The following is a 21,169-nucleotide window of genomic DNA, read 5'->3' on the forward strand; positions in this document are numbered from 1 at the left end:
AAGCAGACAGATTGGAAGAACCTATGGAGTGGCTGTATGACACATTCCAGGTACCAACACTGTTACAGGTGGTTGAACCCACATGTACAAGTGGAAGAAAATGGAAGAACACAGAGTTCCTACAAATAGACTCCAAAAAGAAAATTTATTAAGTTGAAAAAAAAAATGATAAAAAGGGAGGAAGGGTGAATAAAGTAAAAAAACAATTACTTGCTTCCTCCCCACCCCCCCAAAAAAACTAAATGGGGAGATGTTGTAATGAAAATGGTATGATCCTCCCCATGTGACAAAGTGGTATATACATATATATTTCTTAAAGGCGAACCGGCAGCCAAGTCCACAGGATTGTTTACAAATGGTGACCCTGATGTGATCCCCCAGAAGATGTGGCACAGAATTGAGCCTAAGCAGCCGAAAGATGATTGCTATCTAACACGACATCATTTCTAATATATCTCTCAAACAGTGAGAATATCACCAAGCTATGCTACAAACTGAAGGACTGCTGCAATGAGTATCCTTAAATCCTTAAAAATGTTTTAGCCCGAAGGCCACGGCCATGCTGGGGCACCACCGCTGAATGAGCTACACTAATATGTGAATCCACCTCTGATACGTGGCACTTGATCAACAAGGGAGTTCGATGCCGCTGCCCGCATCTGTGTCTCCTGTCGTGAGGTAGGTTCATCTGGGACCCCCGACAAGAAGAGATCCAGTTTAGTTTTAAAGAAACCCACATCCACACCATGTAAGTCTCTCAGGCATTTAGGGAGGATGTGAATCGAGGGGAATATGTTGAATAAAATCATAATCTACTGATTCTTCTGTATTTTATTTCACCCAAAGCCAGGTACTTTTCAGTGTCCCTTCATATTTAGGACTAGTTATTGGGTGTGATCTTTTTTAAGACATCAGGTGTGATTTGAGGGAGACTTGTTTGCTATTTCTGGCATTTCAAACAATTATTTTGTCAGTGGTAACAAAATAAAACCACATTTGATAAAAACATTTATTTATAGCAAAATATTTCACTCCACTCGCCACCATACATACACATAGACACTCCTATACACACACACACACATACATACATACATACATACATACATATGTACAGTCACATATGAGGAAGAAATTGATTAGAGATTATTTTCCTTGAAGAACTTTGATATCAAATTAACTGGAAATCTACTTAATCAGTTTTATAAAAACATCCTGACTTGTGAAGCTTTACTTTGTAGTCTGTTTCCACATTCACCAGTTTGACAAAACTATATCATGGCAGAAACCAGTCCAAAAAGTAAGGCTTTTTTAAAGATTCACTCACTGTTCACTTTCTCTGGGTTTTCTATGTACTGTTCATGTAGCTTTGGTTATTTTTTCTGATGAGTTGTAGTACACTTGAGCACTGTAGACAATCAGTTCATTACACACACACACACGTACTAATTTTAATTGTATAGTTTTTTTTTCTCTTCTCTTTATCTCATTTATTCTATTTCCTGAAAGACTCCACTTAAATATACATTTCCCCTTCTTGAATTACTAAGCTCTGTAAAACGTATAATTACCTGTAATGCATCCCAGCGCTGCCCAGGTGTTATGACCTACAGCCACATTGTATTGTATTATTTGTTCCTTTCTCATGGGCAGAATCAGCTCAGCTGATATATAGCGAGCTGGATTACTGGCATAATGGATGTTATTGTTTGTTTAAAAGTGAAGTGGGGAGGGAGACAATTTGCATGGGTTTGCATGAAAGTGCTTTCTGCTCTTAAGAAGGATCACAAACTATGTATTGTCTCATCCTATATAAAGGGGTTAGTGCGATTTTACCTAGAAATCACGTTTTCAAAATTTTAATTTTCCTCCGTCCCCATTGCAATTTCTCAATTTGTAACTTTTCCTTTCCCCCGCCTCGCTCACCAATCACCTACCCACTTTCAAGAAGCTAAAACTTCCCAATGTTTCACTTTTGTCCGATGTTTCAAGCATGCTTAGAATTGTACTGAAATAGCAGATGTAAAAGATACCTGACCACCACCAGAAAACCTGACATGCTAGAAACAGCAGATAAACGACGTTATTTGTAAAGAATCTTCCCTGCTTTCCAAGAAGTTAAAAGTGAAACTTTGGGAGTTTAACTTTTTGAAAGGGGTGAGGTGATGGGTGGATGTTTGGAAAAGAGATTTTAGTGTTTCTTTAATAAAAAAAGGAAGAAGAAAAATCTTAATGATTCGTACTCTGTGGATTGCCAAGAATAAAATTTGGAAAAAAGTAACAATGAAGAAATTGAGGTAGGGAGGGAGGGAGGAAATTAAAACATTGATAATCCTAATCCTAATCTCCTGTATCAAAAACAGATGAATCGGAAGAAATTGAGGAAAAAAATAAGGGTGGGATGCCCATGTTACCTTGGACTTGCTAGAAACAACAGGTAAAGAACAGGATTTCTGGGGAAACTTCCTTTTATGTTTATATCAGGTTTTTAAATACGTTCATCACAAGAATGAATTACAGAATAGAAAAAAGTGATTTCAATTGGATTTGAGCTGTAATTTTGCGAATGCACACAGCAAGAAATAACATAATTCATACGGAAGTTTTACCTAGAAAGTGTGCCAAAGGAAGTTATTTTATGGTATTCTTTCATTTGAAACAGTAAAGTTGTCAACTTGATCACATGATCGATCATATGGGATCATATGATTGTTTATTAATTTGCGTAAAAAATTTTTTAAATTTCTTTATGCTTTGAAGAGAGCAGAAACTGGAAGAGGGGAGAAAGTGAAATGGCGACATTTGCTTTGAAGTGAGAGCAGAAAGTGAAAGATGTATGTACATGTATATTAAATGGACATGTGTGCGTGTGCATCTGTGCATGTGCATGAGGGAGAGAGAGAGAGGTGTGTGTTGTCACGTATATATTTTTTTGCATGTATGTGTAAGTGGCACTCACTCACTCTCTTTCTCTCTCTCTGTCTGTCTCTTTCTCTCTCACACACATACACATTATCTTTCATATACATGTACATAAATACATATGCATACATTTTTTCTGTATGCATGTGTACATGTATGTGAGCATTTCCTCATAACATAGAGAAATGGATGTCTTTTAATGAAATTTTCATGGTTATGGCTTATTTTGATACAATATTTACGTGTGCATTTTCATAAATGTTTGTTTGGATAGACTTCTACTCATGCGTGAATCCTTAAAAGCAATTTGAAATATTGCCCAATAATGACCTCAAAATTGTGTGACCTGACCTCATTTCCAATGTCATTTTAGTAATAAAAAAAGAGTTGTGTCAAAACAGTTTATTTGATAGCTTTTATACTTGATCATCCCATAAATAATGGGGTTTTTTACACTTTTATTTTTTAAAACTAAGATAAACAAACTTCTTTGTTCATCTAAAATATGCTCTCCATCATTTCCTACAATGCTCTTCCATCTCTCTGGTAGACTTGCAAGGCCCTTCTTCCAAAATTCAAATTGAAAGTGTGAAACTCCCTTTCTACAACCTGGTCGTTGTAGAGCCTTGTCTTTGAATAACTTTAAGCTGGTTGTTCTGTGGGCGTGGCAATCCTGTAGTTAGTTTTTAAAGGAAGAAGCACTTGCATAGAGATGTTCTTTAACCCTCTTGTATATTTGTCTGTTGAAGAAATCATTATATTTGTTGCACATGATTTTATACAGCAAACTGTTCGGCGTTTCATGATTCAAATTGTAAAATATATGAGAGATGAAGAAATATAATACTAGAGTAAAAATGTCCCAGTGAAGACGAAGAAGATATCGTTTCATCATGTGTTATAGGTCGGTATGAAAAAAGAACACTGGAGTTTGTTGACATTTTTGATAAACAAAATTTTATTCTTTATGTAAACAAAAATCAAAAGTATGTCATAACTACGAACAACAAAACATTGAGAGAGGTTTTGTTCTTGGTGTAGCAGCAGCAGCAGCAGATAAAGCGTCGTTAGTTGCTTACTGATTACTGACTTCTAACGAGATTCGTTCCCTGACTTTTCCCTGCTTTTGTGTTGTCGGCTGCTGTCTGCCATCTCTGTTGGTCATCTCCCACAGCGTCTGTATCCCAAAGCTCTCTGTCTAATAGTCAAAGGAGTGCTGAATTTATACTGGTTGATAGGCTCAGAAGGAAACAAGCTAAAAGAGGAGATTGTCACTGGACCCTGTTCAACGCAATGTGGAGATTCTGTTCATCACATGGGCAATATTCAAGCAAATCACAACGTCAGATCCTTGATAGATGTTCTGACATTAGTTGAGTCATAACAAGATGGCAGGTTCAAAATTCTAAAGGAAAACAGTCAGATCTGAGGAAATAAACTAATTCAAATTGTGAAAGATGATGGATTCTGTGAGGAAGAAAAGAACTCTGAGAAGCTGTTGTTTGTGCTGCTGATGATGATGTTGAGATAGTTTTGGTGGTGACAATTGTGTTGGTGCTGGTGTTGATGCTGTTGCTGTTGAGCGAGCGGTCTTCGTCCCAGAGCTCGCAAGATGGGAGAAGTCCGAAACATGGTCCTTTGCTATTCGTAAGACCCGCAGAAGAGAAAGCAGGTCAACCCCCTCGACACCGAGAGCATCGACGGATGGATGAATGCGCATCCAGGCTCTCAGCGGTTGCGTAGGAAGTCGGGGACAAGAAACAGGAAGAAAGCGTGAGAGAAAGTTGGAGCGAAAGAGTACAGCAGGGGTCGCCACCACCCCTGCCGGAGCCTCGTGGAGCTTTAGGTGTTGGTGTTTGTGTTGGAGGTGTTATTGTCGGTAGTAGCAATCATTTATACTGTTTATCAGTCCTCATTGATCAAAGGTATTTCACACCTGTCTTATCTAATAAGCCTAATCTAATTAAGAGTGATTTGTGGTGTTGGTGGTGATGGTAATTGCGATTATGTTTAGTGATTTGTGGTTATTCTGGATTGTATGAGAAGACCTCTGAAGCATTCAGGACATTATACAACAACCACTTTCCTATTACAGGGTGGCATTGTGGTTGGGGGAAGGGTTAGGGTTAGGGTTTCTTTATCCTTTGTAGTAGTAGCTGTAGTTGTAGTTCTTTTTGTAGTAGTAGAAGTAGTAGTAGCAGCAGCAGCAGCAGCAGTAGTGGTAGTAGTAGTAGTAGTAGTAGTAGTGGCAGCAGCAGCAGCAGCAGAAGTAGTAGTAATAGTAGCAGCAGTACTAGTGGTAGTAGTAGTAGTAGTAGTAGTAGCAGTAGTTGTAGTAGTAGTAGTAGCAGCAGCAGTAGTAGTAGCAGCAGCAGCAGAAGTAGCAGAAGTAGTAGCAGCAGCAGCAGTAGTAGTAATAGTAGTAGCAGCAGCAGCACTGGCGGTGGCAGTGGCAATGGCGGCTGTGGTGGTCATGGTAGGGACGGTTGTATAGTTGCTACCGCCATAACATCAGTTTCACGATAGCATTTAGATTAATCTTATCACTTTAACGCGTAATTCTTTCCTTTCCACTGGCAGAGCTTTCTCTCACACACACACACACACACACATGTTTTAGTGAAACTTGTTTGATATTGAGAATTAACTTTGAAACAAGTCAGGGTTTAGAAAGACAATTGCTGCAATCCATACTCCAGGAATGCCATTGTTCAATAATTGAGAACCTGGTGGTTATTCTGTATTCTTAAAAGAAAATGGTATTGTATCAAATAAAAGTGGTTTAGAAATTGTGACGCAGGCTGGAAAGCGGAACATTTTCCTATCGAAGTCGGATGTAGAGGGTTTGTTGGACACAGCGTGAGACGACTGTTGTTATCGCTAGGCCTAACTCATCGTAAAGTCAATACCACCATGACCGATATCCAATCTACAGTGGAGAAGGCTAGCCACTGGATTTGGTTAAAAAGAGACGATGAACGATGGCTAGAAGGATATTGAGTTTAACTTTATAACCAGCTGATCTAGCAAGCGGGGCCTCATATCAGTGAGGGGGGCCGGTGCGCATTGATGCCGTCGAGAGGTAGGCCCCGAAATGGCACGCATTCTCTCCTGATGACCCCATACACTTGCTGGCTTCCAGTATACGGAGCTTTTGACAGGTAGCACTTGCATGTGCAAGTTGTTTGCAAGACATCTACAGGTATAGCTGTGTGGAAAAAAGCAGTCATTCTTACCACACAGCCACTGGTGGCGAGCTAGCAGAACCATTAGCACACCACACCAGGTGAAATGCTTAGCGGTATTTTGTCTGCCGTTAACGTTCGGAGTTCAAATTCCACCAAAGTCGACTTTGCCTTTCATCCTTTCAGGGTTGATAAATTAAGTACCAGTTACACACTGGTGTCAATATAATTGACTTAATCCGTTGTCTGTCCTTGTTTGTCCCCTCTATGTTTAGCCCCTTGTGGGCAATAAAGAAATAAGAAGCTTGTCATTTGACTGCGGCCATGCTGGAGCACTGCCTTTTAGTCGAAGAAATCGACCCCAGGACTTATTCTTTGTACGCCTCATACTTATTTTGTTGTTCTCATTTGCTGAACAACTAATTTATGGGGAAGTAAACACACCAACATCGGTTGTCAAGCAATGGTGAGGAGCCACACACAGACACACACACACACATATATATATATATATATATATATATATATATATATATATATATATACGATGGGTTTCTTTCAGTTTCCATCTACTATATCCACTCACAAGGCTTTGGTTGACTCGAGGCTATAGTAGAAGACACTTGCCCAAGATACCATGCAGTGGGACTGAACCCAGAACCCTGTGGCCGGTAAGCAAACTACTTACCACACAGCCACTCCTGTGCCTGTGTTGTTCATCATTAAAAAATATCAGTTCCATTATAAAGGACCTTTGCTGGGTTTTTTTTTTGTTTTGAACAACAGAAATATTACCTTAAAAAGACATTTGCACTCTTTTTGATTTTGCACACGTGCACATTATTTATCAGTTATTTTGGTAATTGATAACTAACTACTTCTTTTTAATTTATCAACTAACTCCTCGTGCAAAGCCAGAATAACAATACTCTTGATTAGAGACAGGCATTTTGTTTGAATATTACTCTTCTTTTCAAGGACACGCTCTTTGCTGTGTCATGGTGACCTACAAGGTCTGATCAATAAGTATTCGGACTGTTGCCATAGTAACGAAGCTAAAGTGTGCTGAGTGAAGCCACTTGGCAAAGATAGACCCTGAACTATGCTGTGCATGTGTACTAAGTTTTAACACTCTAGCTAACTTCTGCTGTTTACAGCAGTGCTCGGAAGGAAGGTGTGTAGTGTGTGATCATCGCACTGACCATGACAGAGAAAGTTATCATGGTGATACCTGCTGCTCAGAGGCCTACACAGAGTTGCAGAAAGTGTATGGAGAGGAGTGTTTGAGCTGCACACATGTGCATGAGTGGTCAGATGTTTCCAAGATGGTAAAAAAAAAAAAAATGTCGATATTAACGAATGCTCTGGGAGATCTGCGACCAGCAGAACTGAGAAAAACATTGCAGATGTGCTTGCAGCTGTGAGGAGAAATCATCGAATCACCATCCAGGAGTTATCGGAGGATGTGCAGATTAGGTACGGGCTTCTTTCAGTTTCCATCTCTCTCTCTCTCTCTCTCTCTCTCTCTCTCTCTATATATATATATATATATATATATATATATATATATATATAGGCGCAGGAGTGGCTGTGTGGTAAGTAGCTTGCTAACCAACCACATAGTTCCGGGTTCAGTCCCACTGCGTGGCACCTTGGGCAAGTGTCTTCTGCTATAGCCTCGGGCCGACCAATGCCTTGTGAGTGGATTTGGTAGACGGAAACTGAAAGAAGCCCGTCGTATATATGTATATATATATATGTATGTGTGTGTATATGTTTGTGTGTCTGTGCTTGTCCCCCTAGCATTGCTTGACAACTGATGCTGGTGTGTTTACGTCCCCGTTACTTAGCGGTTCGGCAAAAGAGACCGATAGAATAAGTACTGGGCTTACAAAGAATAAATCCCAGGGTCGATTTGCTCAACTAAAGGCGGTGCTCCAGCATGGCCGCAGTTAAATGACTGAAACAAGTAAAAGAGTATATATACAATCAAAATAAGCAACAAGGATATCCAGAGCTAATGCATTACCTCTGGATATCCTTGTGGCTTATTTTGATTATAATCACCCCATTTTGAATTATATTTACCATACTAAATTCTGGTGCACTTAACTTGAGTACCATGTTCAACTGAATCTAAATTTTACTGAACTTATATATATATACACGCACACACACATATATATATATATATATATATATTTCATTTCATTTCATTTGAGTTTGAGTCCATGCTCTGGCCAAGTCGAAGACTCCACCCTCAGAGTCTGGTGTGGTTGCCAGGTTGTATTCTCTGTTTAATTTTGACATGTGTAGGAGCGAGTTTGAGTCAGTTTGTGCTCGTTGTGTATATCCTGGGAGATGGGGTTCATCTCTAATGGTGCTTAAGTATCTATCCAGCTGCAATTTGAATGATTCCACACTGCATCCTGATAGATTTCTGACATGTACCAGAATGGAGTTGAATAGTTGTGCTCCTCGAACCAACAGACTTGACTCTCGCAGGGTTTTTGCTGCCTGGCCAGCCTTTTTGTTGATTGGTGGTAGCTGGCAGCGTCTTCCGTGGCACAGTGAGTGGTAGGTTTTGATACCAAAGTTTGGCACCTTTTGCTCTATCATTTTCCAAATGTATATAATTCGGTATCGCTCAAATCTTCTTTCTATTGAGTACATCTTCAAGGTTTTGAGTCTTTGCCAATAGTCCAGGTCCCTCGTTTCTGAGAAGTATGAGGTAAAATTTCTTTGGAGCGATTCCATCTTAGATAGTTGGCCCTTTGTTGTTGGTGACCACAACTGAGAACAGTAGTCAATCCTCGGAAGTATCATACTGTTCCAGAGGGTTTTCATTGTTGAGGTATCTCTTGATTTGAAGGTGCGCAAGATCCACCCGCTGTACTTTCTTGCAGTAAGACAGACTGAGTCAAGGTGTTCTCTGAATTTTAGGCTGGTTCCCATGTGGATGCCTAAATCTTTCACATACTGTTTTTCCATTATTTGTTGTCCTGATGGGTTTCTGTAGTTTGTTGTATTTTTCAGATCTTAATCTGTTCCGTAGCGAATTAGTTCAAACTTCTTATCATTGAACAACATGTTGTTTGTTTCCTGCCATATATATATATATATTATATATATAATATATATATATATATATATATATATATATATATATATATATATATATATATACATATATATGTGGGTGTGAGCATGAATATAAGTGGAACCCCGGTTTATGAATGCTTCCCATCACGAACAATTTTCGAATATATAGAACATCGGGTGAGGAACATTGTCTCGTGTAACAATTAACGAGAAGCTTGGAGTGTCAGCGGAAGAACATTCTCGAATTCGCCGTGCCTTCTCTTGAATTTCTTACGAGAAAAACAGTTTCAGTTTTCGAATATTTCGAGTAACGAACGGCCTTCAAAGAATGAATTAAATTCTTAAAGCGAAGTGGGTGTGTGTGTAACAGCTGATTATATTTCAATAGAGTACTCTCCCTTCCGTAATTCTTCGCTTAACGCAAAAATCCTCTTTGAATGGCAAGGCCGACAGAACCGGGGCCTTGTACTGCTGTAAATGAACATGGTAAGATCCCCTTGAGAAATCTATTAAGCATGAAAATATTACCCATGATACAGGGTTTCCTTTATTCATATTGGGTGGCCCTTAATGTTCGTTTAATAATTTCTTTCAGTTGCCCAACTCGAAGTTTCCCCTTTCGTCTGTCTTACAAAAGCATCCTGCTATTATTTAATTAGTTTTCTTGTACAATCTATTATATAATTACAGAGTAAATTTGGTGATAATAACCAATATGGAAAGAGGAAGGCAACAAACATGCTTCTACGTAATGGGTTTATCTACTAAAAAAAAAAAAATTCTAAAACAGTCAATTTATTCCCGATCCATATTCTTGTTGCCCAACCGAAATAGGATTTTGCCAAAACATGTTTTCACAGAATTCTGGTTTAAGTTCTCCATATAACCCCTCATAACTTCTAGATGAATATTTTTTGGAGCTTCGTACATCAGTTGTTAGGTGTCGAGACACTACATCCTTTGAAACTTCCATACTTCCTCAATTTGCCAAAAGTACACACAACACTTCTTCCCCTCCGGTTCTTTTTGGGGGTGTTGTATACAAGTTCATTATATATTAGATTTGTGTTCTACACGCGGGAATTCATACTAATATGGAAAAAAGAATATGTGATTTAAGGGTGATTTAGCTGTTGTTTTTAGCACATCTAACGACCACCTGATTGATGCCCTCCTCGTTTCTTTGTCTCTCTGACACATAATTGATGTTGTTCAATATTTTTCTCCGTATTTAAAATTCTGATCAAAATTAAAGTGGATTTACGGGGTTTAAAGATTAAAAGATTTTTTTAAAAATTAAACTTTTTTTCATCATCGTATGAATTTCTGTGCGGAGAACAATAATTCGCAATTTTTTTCAGAAAACTCCAAAAATACAAATAGTTACGTGGTGCTTTTATGGGATGCTTTAAACCAAAATTCCGCCCATTTTTGGTTTTGCTTTTTTTTAAATTTCTTCTCACACCCATTTTTTTTGTTTTTAATACTTTTTCGATTTGGGATGGAGTTGGAATATCATGTTTAAAAATATAGATACAACGATTCTGAACTTTTTTTTTAATGCCCATTGTTCACAATGACAAGCCTTTGGTATTGCTACACGACCTCATTCGCCCTTTTTAGGGAACGTTGAATGGGTGAATGACGTCTGCTAATGCAGAAAGGTTACCACCCACGATAGAGTTCCGTTTCCGTTTTGTGATCGTAACTTAATAGAATGCCCAATGTTTATTCACCAACATGTAGACAGAAGTAAACATTGTAACAGTGCCCATACGAGCGCTCCACACTAACTGTAATAAGCTCCTTCGAGCTGAGTCCGCGACCCGCATTTTCTAATTAACTCACAATCACTTTACCTGCACCTAACACGGTCAATATAATTATCCTCACCCGGAAACAAAAAAAAAAAAGAAGCCAGCCTGGAGGTGTTTATAAATATGTGGAAAACGAATAAGGAAAAAAAAAATGCGTGCTGATGACCCCTAGGGGTCAGGGTAGAGGGGACTTTCGGAAAATTCACAAGATCCGATTTTTTCGTCATAACGTCCGGTAAAATGGATATATATTGATCTATTTTTTTTACACACACACACACACACACACACACACATATATATATATATATATATATATATATTAATAATGTGTATATATATATATATATAACGGTAAGCTTTATGAAAATAGACAAAAGACGAAGGCAGGTTTACGGAAATAAACAAAAGACGAAGGCAGGTGGAATACAAACAAACAATTGTATTAGTATGGCGCTCAGGAAATATAAATGAAACAATATATTAATAATGTGTATATATATATATATATATATATATATATATATATATATATATATATATATATATAGAATGTGTATATATATATATATGTGTGGAAACTCTTATGCATAAGGGTTTTCACATAGTGGTAAAATTCCCTCTTATATGTGTATATATATATATATATATATAATAATATATATATATGTAGAGATGGGTAAGCGTATATGTGTGTATACTTTAAGATTATACGTATATTTGTGTGTGTAAGTGTCTATATGATCGTGTGTACTTGTATACGAAACACCTATTTCTCACAATCGGCAGACGAAATACCTATTTCTTTACTACCCACAAGGGGCTAAACACAGAGGGGACAAACTAGGACAGACAAACGGATTAAGTCGATTATATCGATCCCAGTGCGTTGCTGGTACTTAATTTATCGACCCCGAAAGGATGAAAGGCAAAGTCGACCTCGGCAGACTTTGAATTCAGAACGTAACGGCAGACGAAATACCGCTAAGCACTTCGCCCGGTGCGCTAATGTTTCTGCCAGCTCGCCGCCTCATTTTACTTATATATACCCCAGTTGGTAACATGAGGGGGCGCCCCAACACACATTCTTCACCCCCCCCCCCACCTTTCTCACTCTCTCTCTCTTCATTTCCTTTCAATTTCCAACTGGAGTAGCCATGTATCTACTCTGCTGCAAGACACCTGTTTCTGTACCTCTGTCATACTCTGATAGTCAATTAGTAGTGACCTTGCTGGTGTTGATGTCACATAAACAGCACCTGATACACTGCAAAGTGGTTGCCATTAGGAAGGGCATACTGGTATAGAAATCCTGCTTAAGCAGACTGTAGATTCCGGTGTAGTCCTTTGAGTTGCAAAACTGTCCAATTCGTGCTAACATGGAAGGTTGATGTTATATGATGCTGATGATAATGACAACAATAAGCCCCCTCCCCCTCTGCACTCACATTATTTGTCAGGTCTTCGCAGTCACAACATATCTGCAGAGGTCTCGGTCTTTCGTCATTGCCTCTGTGAGACCCAACGTTAGAAGGTCATGCTTGACCACCTCATCCCATGTCTACCTCTACCCCGGATATATATATATATATATATTTATATCTCTTTTCTCTTTTCTTTGACTCTCTCTTTTACTTGATTCAGTCATTTGACTGTAGCCATGCTGGAGCACCACCTTTAGTCGAGCAACTTGACACCGGGACTTATTCTTTGTAAGCCCAGTACTTATTCTATCGGTCTCTTTTGCTGAACCGCTAAGTGATGGGGACATAAACACACAAGCATCGGTTGTCAAGCAATGTTAGGGGAACAAACACAGACACACAAACATACATGCACACATATATATATACATATATACGACGGGATTCTTTCAGTTTCCGTCTACCAAATCCACTCACAAGGCTTTGGTTGGCCCGAGGCTATAGTAGAAGACACATGCCCAAGGTGCCACGCAGTGGGACTGAACTCGGAATATATATATATATATAAGGGACGACTTAGATATGCTCAATCACCTACCGAATACTATAAACAAAAACACCATACTGGTATCCTTCGATGTAGTCAACCTCTACTCCAATATCCCCCACAACCTAGGACTAGAGGCAATCCAATTCTGGCTAGAGAATCACGCCAACGAACTACCACACCGCATCAAAAAAAGAATTGTGATAGAAGGGGTTAAATTCATCCTGGAAAATAACTTCTTCGCCTTCAATGACAACTTCTACCGACAAAAATCGGGGACTGCGATGGGTACACGAATGGCCCCCTCCTTTGCCAACCTAGTCATAGGATACCTAAGATCAGTCTGTATCGTAAGGTTCTAGAAAGATATGGCAGCCCTTTCTCCTCCATCTACATAGAAAACAACTGGAAGAGATATCTAGATGACTGTTCATCCTTTGGCATAAAATATAGAAAAACTCATAGAATTCCAGAAAATTTATAACAACGGACTAAACAACATCCAATTCACGATGGAATATAGCCAACAACAACTCCCCTTCCTCGATATCCTCATTAAGAAAGCTAATAATATAATAGAAACAGACATATACTATAAGCCTACAGACTCTAAGCAATATCTTCCATTCAATTCATGCCACCCCAGACACACCAGGATGAATATCCCCTTCAATCTAGCAAAAAGGATATGCACTATAGTCTCTAACGCAAACACCAGAGACACACGACTACAAGAACTAAAAGATACCCTAATCACCAGGAACTATCCACCTTCACTTATTGACAAATGCATTCAACGTGCCCTTCAACTTAACATCAAGGAACTGAGACATCCCAAATCAAAGAAAAACTTACAACCAAAAGCCTTACCATACATCTCCACACACAACCCTCTCAATAACGAAGCCTTCGACACCATCCTCCACAACATACCCCTCCTAAAAAAAGACCACAGAATGAACACAATCCTCCAAACACACACGATCATAAAAAGCAAAAGACAGCCTAGATCCATGAAAAGTCTCCTTACACAAGCCCGAATTCACTCTTCAACACAGAAGCCGACAGTAAAAAAATGTGGAAGACCCAATTGCGGGATATGCGACTATCTAATCGAGGGTTCTGAGTTCTCCTTCAAACAGGGACAACGTTTTACAGTGAAAAGCAACTTCACATGTGCTTCGGAGAACCTAATATACACTCACTAACCTGCTCCGGGTGTCAAGAGCAGTACATAGGCCAAACAAAAAATGGTTTGCGTAAACGAATGGCCCTGCACAGATCCCAGATAAAAATTCCCCAAAACAGAAAAATAGCTTTTAGCCAACACATAGATACTTGCGCCAACAAAAAAACACCAAACTTCAGAATTTTCCCCCTCTACCAATTTAGGGACGATACAACCTCGAGACAACGAATAAGTAAAGAAAATCTCTTTATTACAAAATACAAGCCACTTCTTAACGGGTCTACGACAAACAATTAATATACCTCAACTTTAGAATAAAAGAAAAAATATATATACACACAAATACTACACTCCATAGAATCCATTACTAATCAGCCCCTTCATAGCTATATTTACACCATTCATATTCTCCCTTCTCTGTTGTTTTCTTCTTCTTCTTCTTCTTCCTCTTCTTCTTCATCATCATCGTTATCATCATCATCGGCATCATCATCATCGCCACCATCATCACCACCATCTTCTCCTTCTCTCCTTCTTCTTCTTCTTTTCATCATCATCGTTATCATCATCATCATCGTCGTCATAATCATCACCACCATCACCATCATCGTCATCTTCTCCTTCTCCTTCTTCTTCTTCTTCTTCTTCTTCTTCTTCTTCTCCACCCCTACCCCTTAAGTTTGTCACTAATGTTTTTTTAGTATAACACCTACGCTAATTCTATAAACAAGCCTGTCAATATAAATATTCTCCTGAATTGAACTGAGACTGCCAGCCGCCACTGACCATTCAAAATACGACCATCAGGGAGGCCCACTCCCAGATTCTCCCCCCCCCCCTTCCTCACCAGCCTTCTCTCTACTACCCTACCAAGAACTCACAACTACCTCGAACACACAAGTGCAAACAAGGGAGTCAGAGAAGGCAGAATGCCACTTAAATCTGAACACTACTATAGAAATATTCTTTTAAAAAAACTTTTCTTCTAATTTTTCTAAATTTAATTATTTAATCGTTACAGTTGAAAAGGTCTCAAAATGACCGAAACCGGTACTGAAATGTTCACTATAAAATTATTTTAGCATTTTCTATTTTTTACTTGTTTTTTCATATATATATATATATATACTTGTAAATGTAATATGTAACAATTATTCGGTAGCCTTGATAAAACTCCTGCATTTTTTCCGATGGCCGGATAACCGAAGAGATGGTGGCGTGGATTTCCTCCCCAACATCCGAAACTCGGAGTTTTATCATGGCTACCGAATAATTGTCACATATTACTTTTACAGATAAATTCCTCTATTTCCATAATATCGAGGTCTCTGTCATTCTTTTGTTGTCTTACCATTTCTATCAATATATACATATACATATATATACATATATATATTTTTATTTTATACAGTTAAAAGCCTTATCCAAGCTGCTGCAGAAGCCAAAGAAAAGGCTTACTGCCCCTACAGCAACTTCAGGGTTGGTGCAGCTCTACTGACTGAAGATGATACCATAATCACTGGTAAGAATTTTGCTAAAAATTTTGCTCTGGTCTCTCATTGTCCCTGGCTCTAGAAGAAGCAGTAAGAGCAGGCCTCTTTGTGTATGGCGGGCTTTCTCCGTCTGGGTTGCGGATCCGTGGAATAAGCTGCCAGACGAGATGGTGAAGATGTTGACAACTGCTCGGTTCAAAGTCTCCCTTGACCTCAAATGGCCTGAACTCTTTACATGAACACCACTCTGTACATAACTCCATGTCCCCCTACATGGCCTTGCTTTTTGCTTTTTGAGCCAAATAATTAACTAACTAACTAACTAAGTACATCATTCTTTAACTTATTCATCCAAGCATGTGAATTCTCTATAGAATAATTTGCATTTTGTATTGTCAGGTAAACAACTTGCATTTGGTTGACAGAATCTAAAAGACACCTATTTTGTGTGTGTGTGTGTGTGTGTTACTGCCTCCTTACCTTCACATCATATGCCAGTTATAAAGGGGGGGGGGTGCCACTGTTATACAAGCAATGTCCTTCATTTCTAATAGTCTTTGCAGACATGTCTGGTTATGGGGAAATATTACTTTGCTTGGAAACAGGTGAAGGTTGGTGACAGGAAGGGCATCAAGCTGTAGAAAATCTGTCATAACAAATTTTGTCTGACTCATGTGAGCATGGAAAAAAATGGATGTTAAAACAATGATGTCTGTGTTTGTGTGTAATGTCTGTGTATATATATACGAGGGGAAGTCAAAAATTATCCGCACTTTTGCTATAATATATCTTTATTATTGTCACACTGCCTTCTGCGCCTGCGTGCTTATAGTTGGTACTATTGTGGTTACATGATCGAAGTTTGAGCCTGATCAAGCCATTTTTCTTTCTGGCTTTACAGTGTAAGCATGGCTGCTCCACTAGCAATGCGCACCAAAGAAGAACAAGGAACAGTGATCCGATTTCTCTGGTTGGAAGGTGTGTCAGGGGCTGAAATTCATCGTAGGCTTTTAGTACAACACGTGGACAGTGCACTACCGCGTAGAAGTGTATGAGTGGATTGAGAAGTTTAAAAGTAGCTGGACAAGGGTGATGCATGAAGAAGGAGCAGGACGTGTCTGTCAACCTCCACCATTGATGAGAAGATTCAGCAAGCTCGAGAGATGGCAATGGTAAACTGTGGTGCATAAATGGTTGCATGACCAACCGAAAACCTTCTTCTTGGAGGGAAAACGCAAGCTCGTGGAACGCTGGACCAAGTGCATCGGAAAGGAAGGTGAATATATAGAAAAGTGATGTACTTGTTTATCCCGTGCTTCTGTGTAAATACATTGAAAAAACCAGAGTGCATATAATTTTTTACTCTCCCTCATATATATATATATATACACTTTTATTCTTTTACTTGTTTTGGTCATTTGACTGTGGCCATGCTGGAACACCACCTTAAAGGGTTTTGGTCACAGAAATCAACACCAGGATTTATTCTTTGTAAGCCTAGTACTTATTCCATCAGTCCATTTTGCCAAACTTCTAAGTTACAGGGATGTAAACACACCAACATTGGTTGTCAAGTGGTAGTGGAGAGATAAACACAGACTCATAAATACACACACACACACACACACACATAATATATGTATATATGCACAAGATTATAGTAGAAGGCACTTACCCAAGGTGCCATGCAGTGGGACTAAACCTGGAACCATGCGGTTTTGGGAATATTTATTTTTGCTTGCAATAGCCGGTTCTTTTGGTCAAACTATCGTATCTCCAGCTGCTTCTGATGCCAAGATATAAAAAAAAGTGTCAAAGTGTAGTACAACAGTTTTGCTATGGAATGGTAAATCTATTTTCTGTTTTCTGAAAAAGCAATGTTTTGGGACTTACGACACTTTTGCATAATAGCAACAACAATATATATATATGTATCATTGTATGCATGTATATGTGTGATTGTCTCAAAATGAATTTAAGATGGTAGTAGCAGTACATTCATATTTTAATTTTAATTTTTTTCTTTTGCAATGGACAGGATGCAATGTTGAAAACTGTTCTTATGGTGGAACCATTTGTGCTGAACGAACAGCAATGGTTAAAGCTGTGTCTGAAGGAAAGAAGAGCTTCAAAGCTATTGCTGTTGCAAGGTAATCTTTCTTATATAAGTTATGCTGCAGTTTGAACTTTCACTTCTTGAAACCGTCTTCTGTACACATCTTTTTGTCCCTTAGCTGGAACTCCATTGCTTATGACGACAAAGACTCCAGTTGATCTGGTTTTTATAGCCGGTTTGGTTACTGTTTGTGTAACACTACTTTTATATGTTTCCTATTTGGAAATAGATAATAAATATATTTTACTTTTGAAGTAGGAATATATATTGATAAACACATCACTTATAACTTACTTATAAGTGTTATCATTATACATAAATCCTGACTCCAGCTACATAAACACCATAGCCAGAAATATATACTCTGAAATGCTAATGGACATTTTATGCATGCATGTATGTTGAAGATAAATAAATTTGTGTTCTTTTAACCGCTATAAAAAAAATACAGTTTCATAATTACTTCATTGACAAGTTGAAAAATGTGAAAAAAGAGAAAATAATTACTACATTAGTTTATTTATGTACATTTAACATTTATAGTACAATTGGAAAGTAAAGTCATTTTGTCGAAGAGAATTATGACTTAAATTCACACTAAGCTAATTCTTCATACTAACTACTTAGAGTCCACAACAATTCAAATAAGTCTTGTTGGATTTTTATCATAGACATGGCATAAAAAATAGCCAATATCTCAAGGAGTGAGTGTGTCGTGGAGTTTAGTAACATCTTACGATCACTGAGTAATTTCCCAAAAATCAGGGTTTTTATAACTGCTCATATCCAAATTCTAAGAACCGTATTTCATGAAAGATTTCTTTGACGAAAGTTTGGAATTTGTATATGAGCCATAATTTTAACCAAAGGGATTACCAACAGTTATGCTTGTTCGGGCAAACGAACGTTTTGTCATATTGCCACATTTTACAACTTGCTACACGATCAACAAAACAGCCTGCTCATGAAATTAACATGCAAATGGTTGAGTACACCTCAGACAGGTGCACCCTTAATGTAGTTCTCAAGGAGATTCAGTGTGACACAGAATGTGACAGGGCTGGCCCTTTGAAATACAGGTGTGAAGGAGCAAAGGGAAATAAAGTGTCTCCTGAGGCTAAATTACAGCAAACCAGGACTGCCATGTTGTGTTGGCAAACAACCTTTACTCTATGGAATAATAATTTCATATTTTTGTATAATTAAGATCTAAATTGTTAATATATGAATGCAAAAGAGATAGTTGAATAACTGTGAACCTACTTTTGGGCCACCCTGTATAATTTAATAAGAATGCTAATAAAATGTTGTGAATGAATGTTAAATTACAATTATATATATCTGTTGTATGAGTTCAAATTTCAACTTTTCTTTGTCCAAGGTCACAAAATTGAATACTACTAGTATTATTCCACAGTCAATTTAATGAGCAATACTCATCTCTAAAATAATTTATGGCATTTTACTCAGATGACAAAATGTTGCCTTTCTGTTTTCAGTGACAAAAAAGATAAGATAGCACCCTGTGGTATTTGTCGACAATTTATGGCTGAGGTGAGTAATATCCTTTGCATCTATATTTTTGAATTTCCCCATCTAAATGACCTCAGGTAAATGTTAATTCACCTGTCTTTTGATCCCATCAACCCTTTGGCATTCAAATTACTTTATTCCATCAAATGTAAAGCTTATTCATTCAAATTGTTTTCAATTAATCCTGCATTATCTTTTAACTTCAAGATTTCGGTTATGTGGTTGTTTACTTTCAGAATGACATTGTAGGGTAGGTTTGAGAGGTCAGATCCGTTCACTTTGAATAGAAAACAGATACGATATTTGGGCCAGATATGGTCAGTTTAAATGCTAAATGGTTAAATCATTCTTATTTCTTTATTTCCCACAAGGGGCTAAACATAGAGGGGACAAACAAGGACAGAAAAAGGTATTCAGTCAGTCATATCGACCCCAGTGAGTAGCTGGTACTTAATTTATCGACTCCAAAAGGCTGAAAGGCAAAGTCGGAATTTGAACTCAGAACGTAATAGCAGATGAAATACCTATTTCTTTACTACCCACAAGGGGCTAAACACAGAGGGGACAAAGAAGGACAGACAAAGGGATTAAATAGATTATATCGACTCCAGTGTATAACTGGTACTTATTTAATCGACCCCCGAAAGGATGAAAGGCAAAGTCGACCTCGGCGGAATTTGAACTCAGAACATAGCCACAGACGAAATACCTATTTCTTTACTACCCATAAGGGGCTAAACATAGAGGGGACAAACAAGGACAGGCAAACGGATTAAGTCGATTATATCGACCCCTGTGCATAACTGGTACTTATTTAATTGACCCCGAAAGGATTAAAGGCAAAGTTGACCTCAGTGGAATTTGAACTCAGAACGCAACGCAGATGAAATACCGCAAAGCATATCGCCTGGTGTGCTAACGTTTCTGCCAGCTCACCTCCTTTAAATCATTCTAAGATGTGTTTTAACTGGAATTGTAAACCATTAAATTTTGTTATCTTATTGCAAATCTAATACTTTTGAACTGTTTTCCTTTTTTTCTTTATATAGTTTGGTACTGACTGGGATGTGTACTTGACAAGCAATGATGGTAGCTTTGAGAAAATGACCGTTAGTCAATTACTTCCTTTGGCATTTCAACCTTCACACTTGAAATAATTCAGTTGCTGCATTTAAAATGTGCAATTGATATTCTTCATCTCCTTCAGGAAATTCAGTTTTATAATGTATCATAAAACAACGATTATTTTATTTTAAAATAAAAAGTCTTTCAAAAAATTTCTTCTGTATTTTCTATTCTTTAAACTTTTCTATATTTGTTGGTTTCCCTCTCTTTCTTTCGGAGAGGCACTGAGCAGCTATACGCACATATACACACACGGCAGTAACTTCCACCTACCGAATTCAATCACAAAGCTCCGGTTGGCTCGGGGCTATAGTGGAAGACACCTACCCAAAGTGCCACGCAGTGGGACTGAACCCGAAACCATGTAGCTAGGAAGCAAGCTCCCTAACCACACAGCCATGCTCGCACCTTTTGTATATTTTCATAATTCATCTACCTTGGATCGTAGGGCGACCTGCTGTGCTTGAGGAGACCTATTGAGTCAAGTACATCAACATCAAAATAAATATCAAATGGAAATTGTAGTTGTGATACTTGTGCTGGCGGCATGTAAAAAGCACCATCCAAACGTGGCCGATGCCAGCACCGCCTTGGCTGGCACCTATGCCGGTGGCACGTAAAAAGCACCCACTACACTTACGGAGTGGTTGGCGTTAGGAAGGGCATCCAGCTGTAGAAACACTGCCAGATCGGACTGGAGCATGGTACAGCCTCTT

General features: G+C 38.4%; 2 protein-coding genes across 3 annotated transcripts in view; both read left to right on the plus strand.

Annotated features, from left to right (window-relative positions):
• The window catches only part of LOC115217960 (zinc finger RNA-binding protein), a 45,901-nt gene extending 41,125 nt beyond the window's left edge, over positions 1-4,776 (plus strand). The window contains exon 12 of the mRNA XM_036507787.1: positions 4,763-4,776. The gene's annotated coding sequence lies outside the window, so the exon portion shown is untranslated. The remainder of the gene's footprint in view (positions 1-4,762) is intronic.
• On the plus strand, positions 1,139-20,607 carry LOC115218070 (cytidine deaminase). Of its 2 annotated transcripts, none has more exons than XM_029787841.2 (5): positions 1,139-1,300; positions 15,598-15,708; positions 17,718-17,829; positions 19,295-19,349; positions 20,378-20,607. In XM_029787841.2, the coding sequence occupies exons 1-5, from the start codon at positions 1,279-1,281 to the stop codon at positions 20,483-20,485; spliced, it is 408 nt and encodes a 135-aa protein (XP_029643701.1). In that variant the 5' UTR covers positions 1,139-1,278; the 3' UTR covers positions 20,486-20,607. The 2 variants fall into 2 exon arrangements, with proteins under 2 accessions (XP_029643701.1, XP_029643700.1); XM_029787840.2 differs by lacking the exon at positions 1,139-1,300 and adding an exon at positions 9,407-9,695.
• Positions 20,608-21,169: the final 562 nt, after the last annotated feature.

This window comes from Octopus sinensis, linkage group LG12, assembly GCF_006345805.1.
Source record: "Octopus sinensis linkage group LG12, ASM634580v1, whole genome shotgun sequence".
Taxonomy (NCBI): domain Eukaryota; kingdom Metazoa; phylum Mollusca; class Cephalopoda; order Octopoda; family Octopodidae; genus Octopus; species Octopus sinensis.